Genomic DNA, 12,222 nt, shown 5'->3' with positions numbered 1-12,222 from the left:
AGAGTTCCACAGGTTGACTGTGTGTTGTGTGAAGAAATACTTCCTTTTGTTTGTTTTAAACCTGCTGCCTGTTAATTTCATTTGGTAAGCCCTAGTCCTTGTGTTATGAGCAGTAATTAGCATTTCCTTATTTACTTTCTCCAAACCAGTCATGATGTTATAGACCTCTATCATATCCTGCCTTAGTCATCTCTTTCCAAGCTGAAAAGTCCCAGTCTTATAAATCACTCCTCATACAGAAGCCATTCCATACCCCTAATCTTTTTTTTTTTTTTTTTGCCCTTTTCTGAACCTTTTCTAAATCTATCTTTTTTGAGATGGGGCGACCACATCAGCATGCAGTGTTCAAGATGTGGGTGTACCATGGATTTATATAGAGGCAATACAATATTTTCTTTCTTAATGATTCCCAACATTCTGTTTGCTTTTTTGACAGCCGCTGCACATTGAGTGGCTGTTGTCAGAGAACTATCCACAGTGACTCCAAGATCTCCTTCTTGAGTGATAACAGCTCATTTAGACCCCTTCATTTTATACATATAGTTGGGATTATGTTTTCCAATGTGCATCACTTTGCATTTATCAATACTGAATTTCATCTGCCATTTTGTTGCCCGGTCACGCAGTTTTGTAACATCCTTTTGTAGCTCTTCACAGTCTGCCTGGGACTAAACTATCTTGAGTAGTTGTGTATCCTCTGCAAATTTTGCCACCTCACTGTTTACCCCCTTTTCCAGATCATTTATGAATATGTTGAATAGGACTGGTCTCAGTACAGACCTTTGGGGAACACCACTATTTACCCCTCTCCATTCTGAAAACTGACCATTTATTCTTACTCTTTGTTTCCTATCTTTTAACCAGTTACCAATCCATCAGAGGACCTTCCCTCTTATCCCATGACAGTTTACTTTAAGAACCTTTGGCGAGGGACCTTGTCAAAGGTTTTCTGAAAGTCCAAGTGCACTATATCCACTGGATCCCCCTTGTCCTCATGATTGTTGACCCCCTCAAAGAATTCTAGTAGATTGGTGAGGCATGATTTCCCTTTACAAAAACCATGTTGACTATTCCTCAACAAATTATGTTCATCTATGTGTCTGACAATTTTGTTCTTTACTATAGTTTCAACCAGTTTGCCCAGTACTGAAGTCAGGCTTACCGGCCTGTAATTGCTGGAATCACCCCTGGAGCCCTTTTTAAAAGTTGGCATCACATTAGTTATCCTCCAGTCATTTGGTACAGAAGCTGATTTAAATGATGGTTACAAACTACAGTTAGTAGTTCTTCAATTTCACATTTGAGTTCTTTCAGAACTCTGGGGTGAATACCATCTGGTCCTGGTGACTTATTACTGTTTAGTTTATCAATTTGTTCCAAAACCTCCTCTACTGACACCTCAATCTGGGACAGTTCCTCAGATCTATCACCTGAAAAGAATGGCTCAGGTTTAGGAATCTCCCTCACATCCTCAGTCGTGAAGACCAATGCAAAGAATTTGTTTAGTTTCTCCACAATGGCCTTATCCTCCTTGAGTGCTCCTTTAGCATCTCGATCATCCAGTGGCCCCACTGGTAGTTGAGCAGGCTTCCTGCTTCTGATATACTTTTAAAAAAAAACTATTACTTTTTGGGTCTTTGTCTAGCTGTTCAAAACATTTTTTGGCCTTCCTAATTATATTTTTACACTTCATTTGCCAGAGTTTATGCTACTTTCTATTTTCCACACTAGGATTTAACTTCCACTTTTTAAAGGATGCCTTTTTGTCTCGTACTGCTTCTTTTACTTTGTTGTTTAGCCATGGTGGCACTTTTTTGGTTCTCTTATGATGTTTTTTTAATAATGGGTGTACATGTAAGTTGAGGCTCTATTATGAGTGTCTTTAAAAAGTTTCCATGCAGCTTGCAGGGATTTCATTTTTGGCACTGTACCTTTTAATTTGTTTAACTAACTTCCTCATTTTTGTGTAGTTCCCCTTTCTGAAATTAAATGCTACAGTGTTGGGCTGCTGCGGTGTTTTCCGCACCACAGGGATGTTCAATTTAATTATATTATGGTCACTATTACCAAGTGGTGCAGCAATATTCACCTCTTGGACCAGATCCTGTACTGATCTTAGGACTAAATCAAGAATTGCCTCTCCTCTTGTGGGTTCCAGGACAAGCTGCTCAAGAAGCAGTCATTTAAGCTGCCAGGAAACTTTATATCTACATTTTGGGGGGAGGGATAGCTCAGTGGTTTGAGCATTGGCCTGCTAAACCCAGGGTTGTGGGTTTAATCCTTGAGGGGGCCATTTAGGCATGTGGGGCAAAAATTGAGGATTGGTCCTGCTTTGAGCAGGGGTTTGGGCTAGATGACCTCCTGAGGTCCCTTCCAATCCTGATATTCTATGATTCTATGATCTCCATCCTGAGATGACATGTACCCAGTCAATATAAGGATAGTTGAAATCCCCCATTATTACTGAGTTTTTTATTTTTATAGCCACTCTAATCTCCCTAAGCATTTCACAGTCACTATCGCCATCCTGGTCACGTGGTCGGTAGTACATCCCGACTGCAATATTCTTACTATTAGAGCATGGAATTACTATCCACAGAGATTCTATGGTACAGTTTGGTTCATTTAAGATTTTTACTTCATTTGATTCTACACTCTTTCACATATAGTGCCACATCCCCACCAGCACAACCTGTTCTGTCCTTCCCGATATATTTTATACCCCTGGTATTACTGTGTCCCATTGTTTTATCTTCATTCCACCAAGTTTGTGTGATGCCTATTGTATCGATATCCTAACTTAATACAAGGCACTCTAGTTCACCCATCTTATCATTTAGACTTTCAGCATTTGTAATATAAGCACTTTAAATACTATTTACTTTTTAGGTGTCTGCCATTACATGATGTAATTGAATGGGACACTTTTTGATTTGTTTCTCATCAGACCCTACCCATATTTTATCATCTTCCATCCTCTCCTCTTTACTAGGACATAGAGAATCTCCTTAATAGATCCTCCCCTAAGGGATGTCTCTGTCCAAACCACATGCCCCTCCGCACCTGTCAGTTTTCCCCCAGCGCTTAGTTTAAAAACCACTCTATGATCTTTTTAAGTGCCAGCAATCTGGTTCCATTTTGGTTGCAGTTAAATGCTCTAGTTAGGAAGCTTTCTGTGAATATCAGAAAAGAAATAGATTCCTGATAACATTTAAAAATAAATTCAGTATCAATGGGAGTTTTCAACTACAGCTCCAAACAGCTGTATACTACAACGCATTTATTATGAATGCATTAATAATGGGATTTGTGGAGGGGCCTGACTGAGCTAGGCCCCCAACTGTCACTGAAAATCAATGAGATTTAGGTACCTAACTCCCACAGTCTCCTTTGAAAATCAGGGCCTAAAACGTTAAATTGATGTTATATTAAAGCACTGATAACTTGGAAAATAATCTCAGTACTGCAAGATTTTATTCCAGAAAGGGGTGACTATCAGTAGGAATGGGAGCTCTGCAGTCATAATGATGCACACCAGCAAATTCTCTTAGAGGACTTGGACCTTAGTTTTAGAGTGTGCTTCTTAACAAGACACCTTCCTTACAAAGGTCAGAGGGGAGACTTTGAAATACACAGGATCATTCATAGAATCCAAGGCCTGAAGGGACCATAGTGATCAACAGGTCTGACCTCTTATATAACACCTGCCATAGCACTTCCCCAAAATAATTCCTAGAGCAGATCTTTTAGAAAAACATCCAATCTCGATTTAAAAATTGTCAGGGATGGAGAATCTACCACAACCCTTGGTAAGCTGTTCCAACGGTTAATTACTCTCACTTATTTATGCCTTATTTTCAGTCTGAATTTGTGTAGCTTCAACTTCCAGCCATTGGATCCTTTTTCTGCTAGACTGAAAAGCCCATTATTAAATATTGTTCCCCATGTAAGAACTTACAGACTGTACTCAAGTCACCCTTTAATCTTCACTTTGTTAGGCTAAATAGACTCAAGCACTATAAAACATGTTTTCTAATCCTTTCATCATTTTCATGGCCCTTTTCTGAATCCTCTCCAATTTATCAACATCCTTCTTGAATTGTGGGCACCAGAACGGGACACAACATTCCAGCAACAATTGCACCAGTGCCAAATACAGCAGTAACATAACCTCTCTACTTCTACTGGAGAGTCCCGTATATACGGGCAAGAACTACATTAGCCCAACTGTGGATACAGACTAACATGGCTACACCTCTGATCCTTGGTAATTAGCCCTTTTGCTACAGCATCACACTGGGAGTGCTGATTGTTCACAACAATCCCCAAATCTTTTTCAGTCACTGCTTCCCAGGATAGAGTCCCCCAGCCTATAAGTATGGACTATATTCTTTGTTCCAAGATATATACATTTAGCCATATTAAAACACATACTGTATACTTGCACCCAGTTTATCAAGTGATCCAGCTCACTCTGTATCAGTGACCAGTCCTCTTCGTTATTTACCACTCTCCCAATTTTTCTGTCATGTGCAAACTTTATCAGTGATGATTTTATGTCCAGGTCATTAATAAAATTAAATGTTAAATAGCATAGAGTCAAGAAGCGATCCCTGCAGAATCTCCCCACTAGAAACACATCCATTTCATGATGATTCCCCATTTACAATTATATTTTGAGATCCATCAGCCAACTTTAAATCCATTTAAAAAATATAAAATTAAGATGGCTCACATTAATTTTTAATCAAAATGTCATGCAGTAACAAGCCAAATGCCTTACAGAAGTCTAAGTATACTACATTAACTCTATTACCTTTACCAACCAAACTTGTAATCTTATAAAAGAAATTACTTATCTATTTTCCATAAAGTCCCATTGATTGGCATTATTTATATTATCCTCCTTTTATTCTTTATTAATCAAGTCCTATCAAGCCACTCCTTTGTCTTGCCTAATAGAACTGCTAGTGAAGGAGCTTCAAAAACTGTTTAAAAAGTGATATTGTGGTCAAATTTAGCTCTAGATTTAGCGGGAGGTGGGGTTTAAAGAATCTTTTACTAAACATAAAGAGCCTTGTCAATTTAAAAGAACACACTTCTCTTTGAAATGTTTTACTTATTAAAAGTAACACTTAAGATTGTTATAACTGAAATCAGCATGCTGGAAACCTTTATTTAAATCTTCTATTTTAATCTTGTTTTGCATTTGTACTTCAATTATTTTCCTAAAGAAAGGTGGATACTCATTGGTAGATATAATTTTGTATTGTTTGCTAACCAGAAGGATACACTGCCTCTCTATTCATTTAAACAATTATATAGTTTAACACACATTTATTCAAATTCTTGATTTTTAACATTTGTTTATGTTAGAAAATGGTGAACATTTATTCCTAGATAATTTATTTATGATTCGTATCAAGCTGCATGTGGATGGAATTCAAATAAAACGCACAAAATATTTAAAATTGTTTAAATAAAATTACCTTAAGTGTGCTGATATGTAAGAAAAATGTTTATCAAAACATATGTTGCATTTAAAACTAACTGATATATTAAGCAAAGGAAATATCTTTTGTTAGTGAATTTTACTGATTGTTTCTGGTCACGATGTCCTGCTAGCTCTAAAAGATCTAAGATCTCTTTCTCTCACAGCTTATTTTTATTCAACAACAGGAAGAGAAAAACAAGCTTTCCTGCTTTTTCAGCTTTGAATGAACTAGTAATAGATATGAACTTGATCAATAAACTGAAATGAAGAAAATATTCTCTTTACACCTGCCAAAGTGGCTATTGCTGTCAAAAGTTGGCTTAGCACTTCAGTAAACTCTGGTTCCATGCGATTAGCCAGGGACTTCCACCAGTTCAGTGGTTTGACTGTCTTTAAAACGCCAACAGCAAATATGTACTGTTGATTTTTTTTATTTAAATTATTTATTAATAGATTTAGGCCTTAAAGTCAGAATTTTAAATTTTAAACAGAATTATTTAAGAAAAATGTATTTACATAAAAAAATCCAGGTTTTAATTTTTATCCATTTTTTTCAATTATCATTTTTATCCCCCTTGACAGCTTCTTTTGGGACCAACAAAGTTTTAATGCATTTGCATTTAGTTTCAGTGGAAGCTTTTAAAAAAAAAACCAAACACTCTGCTTTAAGTATTTGGAACCCAAGCCTGGCAGAATTCCAAAAGCTGTCTGTTTTCATAGTTTAAAGTGAAATAAGTTCAATATGTAAACAGCACAGTGAAACATTACAGTTTTAAAATGTTCTGTTTTAAACACCTTCATTGCTATGGTTTTAAACCTGACATTGCCCCTTAATATCTTGTCTGGGATTACAATAATTGGAACACTGATACAATTTTACTTTGACTCATTGACATTTCATGCTTATTAAACAAATGCACAACACAATAGAATTGCTTCATATTAAGGGTGAGTACTCCAGACCAGGAACTTTCCCCGGAGGGGCTGGGGGGGGAATCCTTTACAAAAATTCACACATTCTCTCTCGTTTAGAGAAATTCAAATACCAGTTCTGTTTCCTCATAACAAAACCAAGTCTATAGCAGTAAATTGGCAACAACAGCATTAACCGACTACAGACTGTATCAATATTTTTTGTTTTAGGATCCCAAGAAGAAAATTTCAACTTAACGAAATTTGAAATTAAAATACATCCTATCCTTCTGGATCAAGCTGGTAAAGCTGCACCATATATGTCATTTTCATCCAGGGGGAGGGGACAGAGGTTTATCATCTTTAAGTGTAATCCTGAAACTGGAGAGATACAGAAAGAACAACATGCATGGAGAGATGCTGCATGCTTTAAACCCCTGGCAAGCATCTGGGGGTGGAAGCTGGGCAGCGTGGCACACTCCAAACTTCTGACTGACCCAAAGAGGAAATTCAGGGGCAAAGAGCAAAGCACCCAGGATTCTTACTACAGACAAGAGGTCAGCCACAGGAGCATTTATCTGAGTTTGGTGGCCTTTGATAATGAGAAACACCACCCCAGATATACACAAGAGGCGAAGGATGTGTATCCCACATTTACATAGTCTACTGATCTGATGCCACTCTTAAAACTGCTTTTGGAAAAAAGAAACAGTCTCCCCTTCCTTCCTTAAAACACACACAAGCATCTCTCTAATTACGATGATTCATTATTTGTATGGTAGTATCTACGGATGCCAATCCTAGACCAGAACCCCATTGTGCTAGGCACTACACAAACTCCTATCCAAATGACAGACCCCTCCCCAAGAAAGTTACAATTAAAGCAGTTTCCCATATACAGCTTCTTTCCCATTTATGCACTGGGGCAATTGTGGGAGTACATAGTGGATAGGTAGATGCATATGTGGTGGAGAGTATATAGGAGATGGGTAGACCTGTAGAGCAGGGTAGATGGGGGGTGTAAAGCAGCTGGCTGGCTGGTGTGCACGTAATGGATGGGTAGGTGTGGATATGGTGGTGGGGTGTACAGGGATGTCTGGATGTATTATAAGTGGAGGGCCAGTAGGTGGGGGGTACACTAGGGAGGAGGATGAGGGGACAGGGACATGGTGGGGCTACACCAGGGATTGGGGGAGGGGACATAGTGGGAGGAAGTGCAAAGGCATGTGGATGTGATAGGTGATGTAGAGGGGATTTAGACATGGTGGGGGGGGTGCAGAGGGGATGTGGTGGAGGTGTACAGAGAATGTGTTGAGGGGTGTACCAGGGATGAGGGTGCACAGCAGATATGGTGAGGGGTGTAGCGGGGATGCGGTGGGAGGTGCAGGGGGGATGCAGCTGCACAGGGGACGAGGTGAGGGGTGTAGTGGGGATGAGGTAGGAGGTGCACAGGGGATGCGGTCGGGGCATGCACAGCAGATGTACACAGGATGGGGGCACGCGGGGGTAAGTGCCTGCAGAGGGTAGCGGAGGAGGGAGGTGCACAAGGGATGAGGTGAGGGTTGTAGCAGGGATGAGGTGGGCAGTGCACAGGGGATGTGGCCAGGGGATGTACATGGGGTGGGGGCACGCAGGGGATAGCGGAGGATGAGGGTACACAGGGGTTGCGGTCGGGATAGTGGGGGTGCAGCGGGGATGGAGGTGAGGAGTGTAGTAAGGATGCAGTCAGGGGGTGCACAGCAGATGTACACAGGATGGGGGTGTGCAGGGGGTAAGTGTCTATGGGGGGTAGTGGAGGATAGAGGTGCCCAGGGGATGCAGTTGGGGAGGCGGTAGCGGGGATGTACACAGGATGTGGGTGCGCAGGGGACAGCAGAGAATGGAGGCGAGCGGGGGACAGCAGAGACTGGAGGCGCGCACAGGGGAGGAGGGGAGTAAACAGGGGAGGAGGAGAGGGGGCGCGCACAGGGGAGAAGGGTGCACAGGCGATGACGGGAGTGCACGGGGTGGAGGGGGGCGCACAGAGGATGAGGGGAGAGGGCGCGCACAGAGGAGGAGGGTGCACAGGCGATGAAGAGAGTGCACGGGGGGGAGGGGGGCGCACAGGCGAGGTGGGGGAGGGGGCGTGCACAGGGGAGGGGGGGCGCACAGGCGATGAAGAGAGTGCACGGGGGGGAGGGGGGCGCACAGGCGAGGTGGGGGAGGGGGTGTGCACAGGGGAGGGGGGGCGCACAGGCGATGAAGAGAGTGCACGGGGGGGAGGGGGGCGCACAGGCGAGGTGGGGGAGGGGGCGTGCACAGGGGAGGGGGGCGCACAGGCGATGAAGAGAGTGCACGGGGGGGAGGGGGGCGCACAGGCGAGGTGGGGGAGGGGGCGTGCACAGGGGAGGGGGGGCGCACAGGCGATGAAGAGAGTGCACGGGGGGGAGGGGGGCGCACAGGCGAGGTGGGGGAGGGGGCGTGCACAGGGGAGGGGGGCGCACAGGCGATGAAGAGAGTGCACGGGGGGGAGGGGGGCGCACAGGCGAGGTGGGGGAGGGGGCGTGCACAGGGGAGGGGGGGCGCACAGGCGATGAAGAGAGTGCACGGGGGGAGGGGGGAGTACACAGGGGAGGGGGGAGTACACAGGGGAGGAGAAGGGTAAACGGGGAGGGGGGCGCACAGGCGACGAAGGGGGAGCGAGGTGCAGGGGGCGGAGAGGAGGGGCGCGCACAGGAGGGGCCCGCGGGGGGCAGCGGAGGCCCGAGCCGAGCCCCGCCTCGCCCCGCCAGCCCGCCCCGCAGCCGGCGGCCGGCCTGACCTTGCGCAGCGCGGGCACGAAGAGCCCCCGCCATTTGGGGCCGTTCTCCTCGCTGAAGAACTCGTAGGGCTGCGGCGGCGGCTGCATGGCCCCGGCGGCGGCTGCCCCGCATCGGGGGCGGCGGGGCCCGGACGGCGGCGCGCGGGCGCGGCTAGGGCGCGGGGCGGGGCGGCGCGGCAGGGACAGGCCGGCCCGGGCCCGGAGGCGGCCGCCGCTTGCCCTCGGCTCGGCCCGGCCGGCGCTGGCCGCTCCTCATGCGGGCCGGGCTCCGCGGGCCGCGCTGCGCAGGCAGGGGGCGGCGCTCTGCCCCCGCCCGGCCAGCGATCACATCCGGAGGGGCCGGGGCTGGGCTCCCGGCCGGGTGCGGGGGGGGGCGGGCGGGCGGCTGCCGGCCCCGCTGCCTGGGCCCGGCCACTCGCGCGACCTCGCTCTGCCCGCCGGGGCCGCCTCACGCCGCCCTTCCCTCCCTCCGGCGCGGCACTGCGCAGGCGCCCGCCCCCCAGCCCGCGTGCCCGCGGCGCCCCCTAGCGGCCCGCGCGCCGCCCGCCCGCGGCCCCCAGGCCCGGCTCCTCAGCCGCGAGAGCCGGGCAGGCCGGCGCATCCCGCGGGTGGAGCGTTCCCCGGGCCGGGGGGGTGGAAAGCAAACCTAGCGGTTGCCCCTCCGCGCGTGAGAATGTAGGGCAGCGGTTCCCAAATTTTAAACCGCCTCTGAACCCCTTTCACTAAAATGTCCAGTCTCGCGACCCCCCCCCTCCTAAAAATGAATATTTCCCGGGATGTTCTCCTGTCCCGGAGAATAAATGATAAAAGCAGTGATCTCCGGAAATATAAAATGTGTTTTGTATGACGTGCTTATGACACACTGTTCATTATTATGGATCATTACAGTGTATTTAGTACATTAGGAAAACAGCAACGCTCTTCCAAGAGCTCGCTTTCGCCGCTTGTATCACTTCGAAGAAGCCGGTTATAAGACCAGGCTCCTGTGGGCCATCAAGGAGTATCAGATGTGAGACAGCATGAAGGGATTGAAGAAGCCAGCTCAAATCATTCCTCCTACACACGCATTCAGGGCCTTGAGCAGTCCAGGCAAACCACGCACGTTACAACAAAGCTTAAACTTGTTCTTCATAATAATTTTAAAAACAAGACTAGCTGCCTATTTAATTTTAAAGGCAGCAAAAATATCCACCTCCCTTTCCATTTCTTATAAGGAGTCTTGAAGTTTAAATCTCCTCAGCGTGATAGATATGCTCGGGTTGATCTGCTGAGCTCTTGGAAGTCCAGGGGCTCCGGGCTGCTGGCCCCGTGCTGCCTGGGGTCCCTAGGGACAGCTCTGTCCGCCATTAGGGAATTTTTGTCCCTAAAACCCCCGGTAACATTTTGCAAACCCCAGTTTGGGAACCACTGATTTAGGGTAAGTTGGCCATTAGAAAATACAATCCATCAGGGAAGTATTTCAGTTACTTTCCTGACTGTGCTTCTCATCCGCACTCCAGCTCCTCTCTCCTGGTATAGCTGATGTCCAGTGATGTGTTCTAGGTAGACGTCCCTCAACCACCTGATGGCGTCCAACACCATGAGTTGCCGCATCAGCCGAACGTAGGGTTGACCAATTCCGCATTCCCACAACACTTGCTCGTTACTGGGGTCCCATGCGCCCAGGGCTCCGACGATCAGTTTGTGTCTGAACCCAGTAACCCTTAGCTGGAAAGTCAGTCCCAGTTGTGCCCTACTGCAACGGATCCTGATTCCTGTCCTGTATCAGCTGAGCCCGAGTCTCAGCTAGCAACCCAGGCCAAGACTGACAAGTCAGATTCCCCGGATGGAAAATGGGCATTTAAGTACCTATCCTTACAATTATTTATTATTATTGTGCTACACTGCCGTTATGGCTTCAGTTTTGGGTGCCCCATGGCTGCAGCCTTTGGAGGTGAATGTGAGCTAGGAGCCCTTCCAAGTATCCAGCCCCACCTCTCTCAGCCCACCCTGTTTGTTCGGCCTGTACATGTTTCCAAAATGGCAGCCGCTCTGCCTGTGCAATCGGCCTCTGCGACATGCTAAAGCCATGGCTAGCAACCGCTCAAAGGACCACGGCATGGAGAGCACTTGCCCACATGCCTACTGTCAGTAATGAGCTGCCAAAATCTTAACAACGGGTTCCCTTCTCACCCCACGAGGGGGTCGTTGCCCACCCTTGCCCCCTGGGACTCCTGCCCCATCCAACACCCCCGCGTTCCTTGATGCCCCCCCCGAGGACCCCTGCCCCATCCACCCCCCTCCCATGAAAAAACCATGAAAAAATGGGTGTTTATAGATAAGCTATTACCAACAGGAGAGTGGGTTTGTGTGTGGGGGAGGGAGGGTGGGGAGAAAATCTGGATTTGTGCTGGAAATGGCCCACCTTGATTATCATACACATTGTAAGGAGAGTGATCACTTTACATAAGCTATTACCAGCAGGAGAGTGGGGTGGGGGGAGAGAAAACCTTTTGTAGTGATAAACACCCATTTTTTCATGGTTTGTGTGCATGAAAACATCTTCTGTATTTTCCACAGTATGCATCCAATGAAGTGAGCTGTAGCTCACGAAAGCTTATGCTCAAATCAATTGTTTTGTCTCTAAGGTGCCACAAGTCCTCCTTTTCTTTTTGATTAGCATGTTGCTCAGACTGTAAATAGGTGGTCGCTGTGAAGTGTACAATACTCCCTCTACATATAGCCAGACAGGTAGATAAGCATCTCCTGCCTGAACGAAATCTGCTTATCACCTTCTTACCAGCCCCCAACTCACAGACACTAAGAACATAATTTTCAGTATATGTACGTAACTCCTTACATATTATCCATGCAGACATTTCACAATTATTATGATGACCAGTGTGACACAGGCTTTACATGACACTCTTTGGCAAACTAGTATGTATATACCAGACTGTGGGATCCTTGTAACCCTTATCTAGCCGATGCATGGGGGGAGGCATGCAGGGTCACATCCTCCCCCTGCCAGATTGCT

General features: G+C 46.5%; 1 protein-coding gene across 5 annotated transcripts in view; it reads right to left on the bottom strand.

Annotated features, from left to right (window-relative positions):
* SOS2 (SOS Ras/Rho guanine nucleotide exchange factor 2) overlaps positions 1–9,657 on the bottom strand; it is a 114,250-nt gene extending 104,593 nt beyond the window's left edge. For 2 of the 5 annotated variants that reach the window (XM_073350213.2, XM_073350214.2), the window contains exon 1: positions 9,207–9,657. In XM_073350213.2, the coding sequence (XP_073206314.1) occupies positions 9,207–9,293 (87 nt within the window). In that variant the 5' untranslated portion in view covers positions 9,294–9,657. The remainder of the gene's footprint in view (positions 1–9,206) is intronic. The other 3 variants (XM_073350211.2, XM_073350216.2, XM_073350212.2) reach the window with 2 other exon arrangements.
* Between the last annotated feature and the right edge of the window lie 2,565 nt (positions 9,658–12,222).

This window comes from Lepidochelys kempii, chromosome 6, assembly GCF_965140285.1.
Source record: "Lepidochelys kempii isolate rLepKem1 chromosome 6, rLepKem1.hap1, whole genome shotgun sequence".
In the NCBI taxonomy this organism is placed as follows: Eukaryota; Metazoa; Chordata; order Testudines; family Cheloniidae; genus Lepidochelys; species Lepidochelys kempii.
This window is presented reverse-complemented; position numbering and strand designations above follow the sequence as displayed.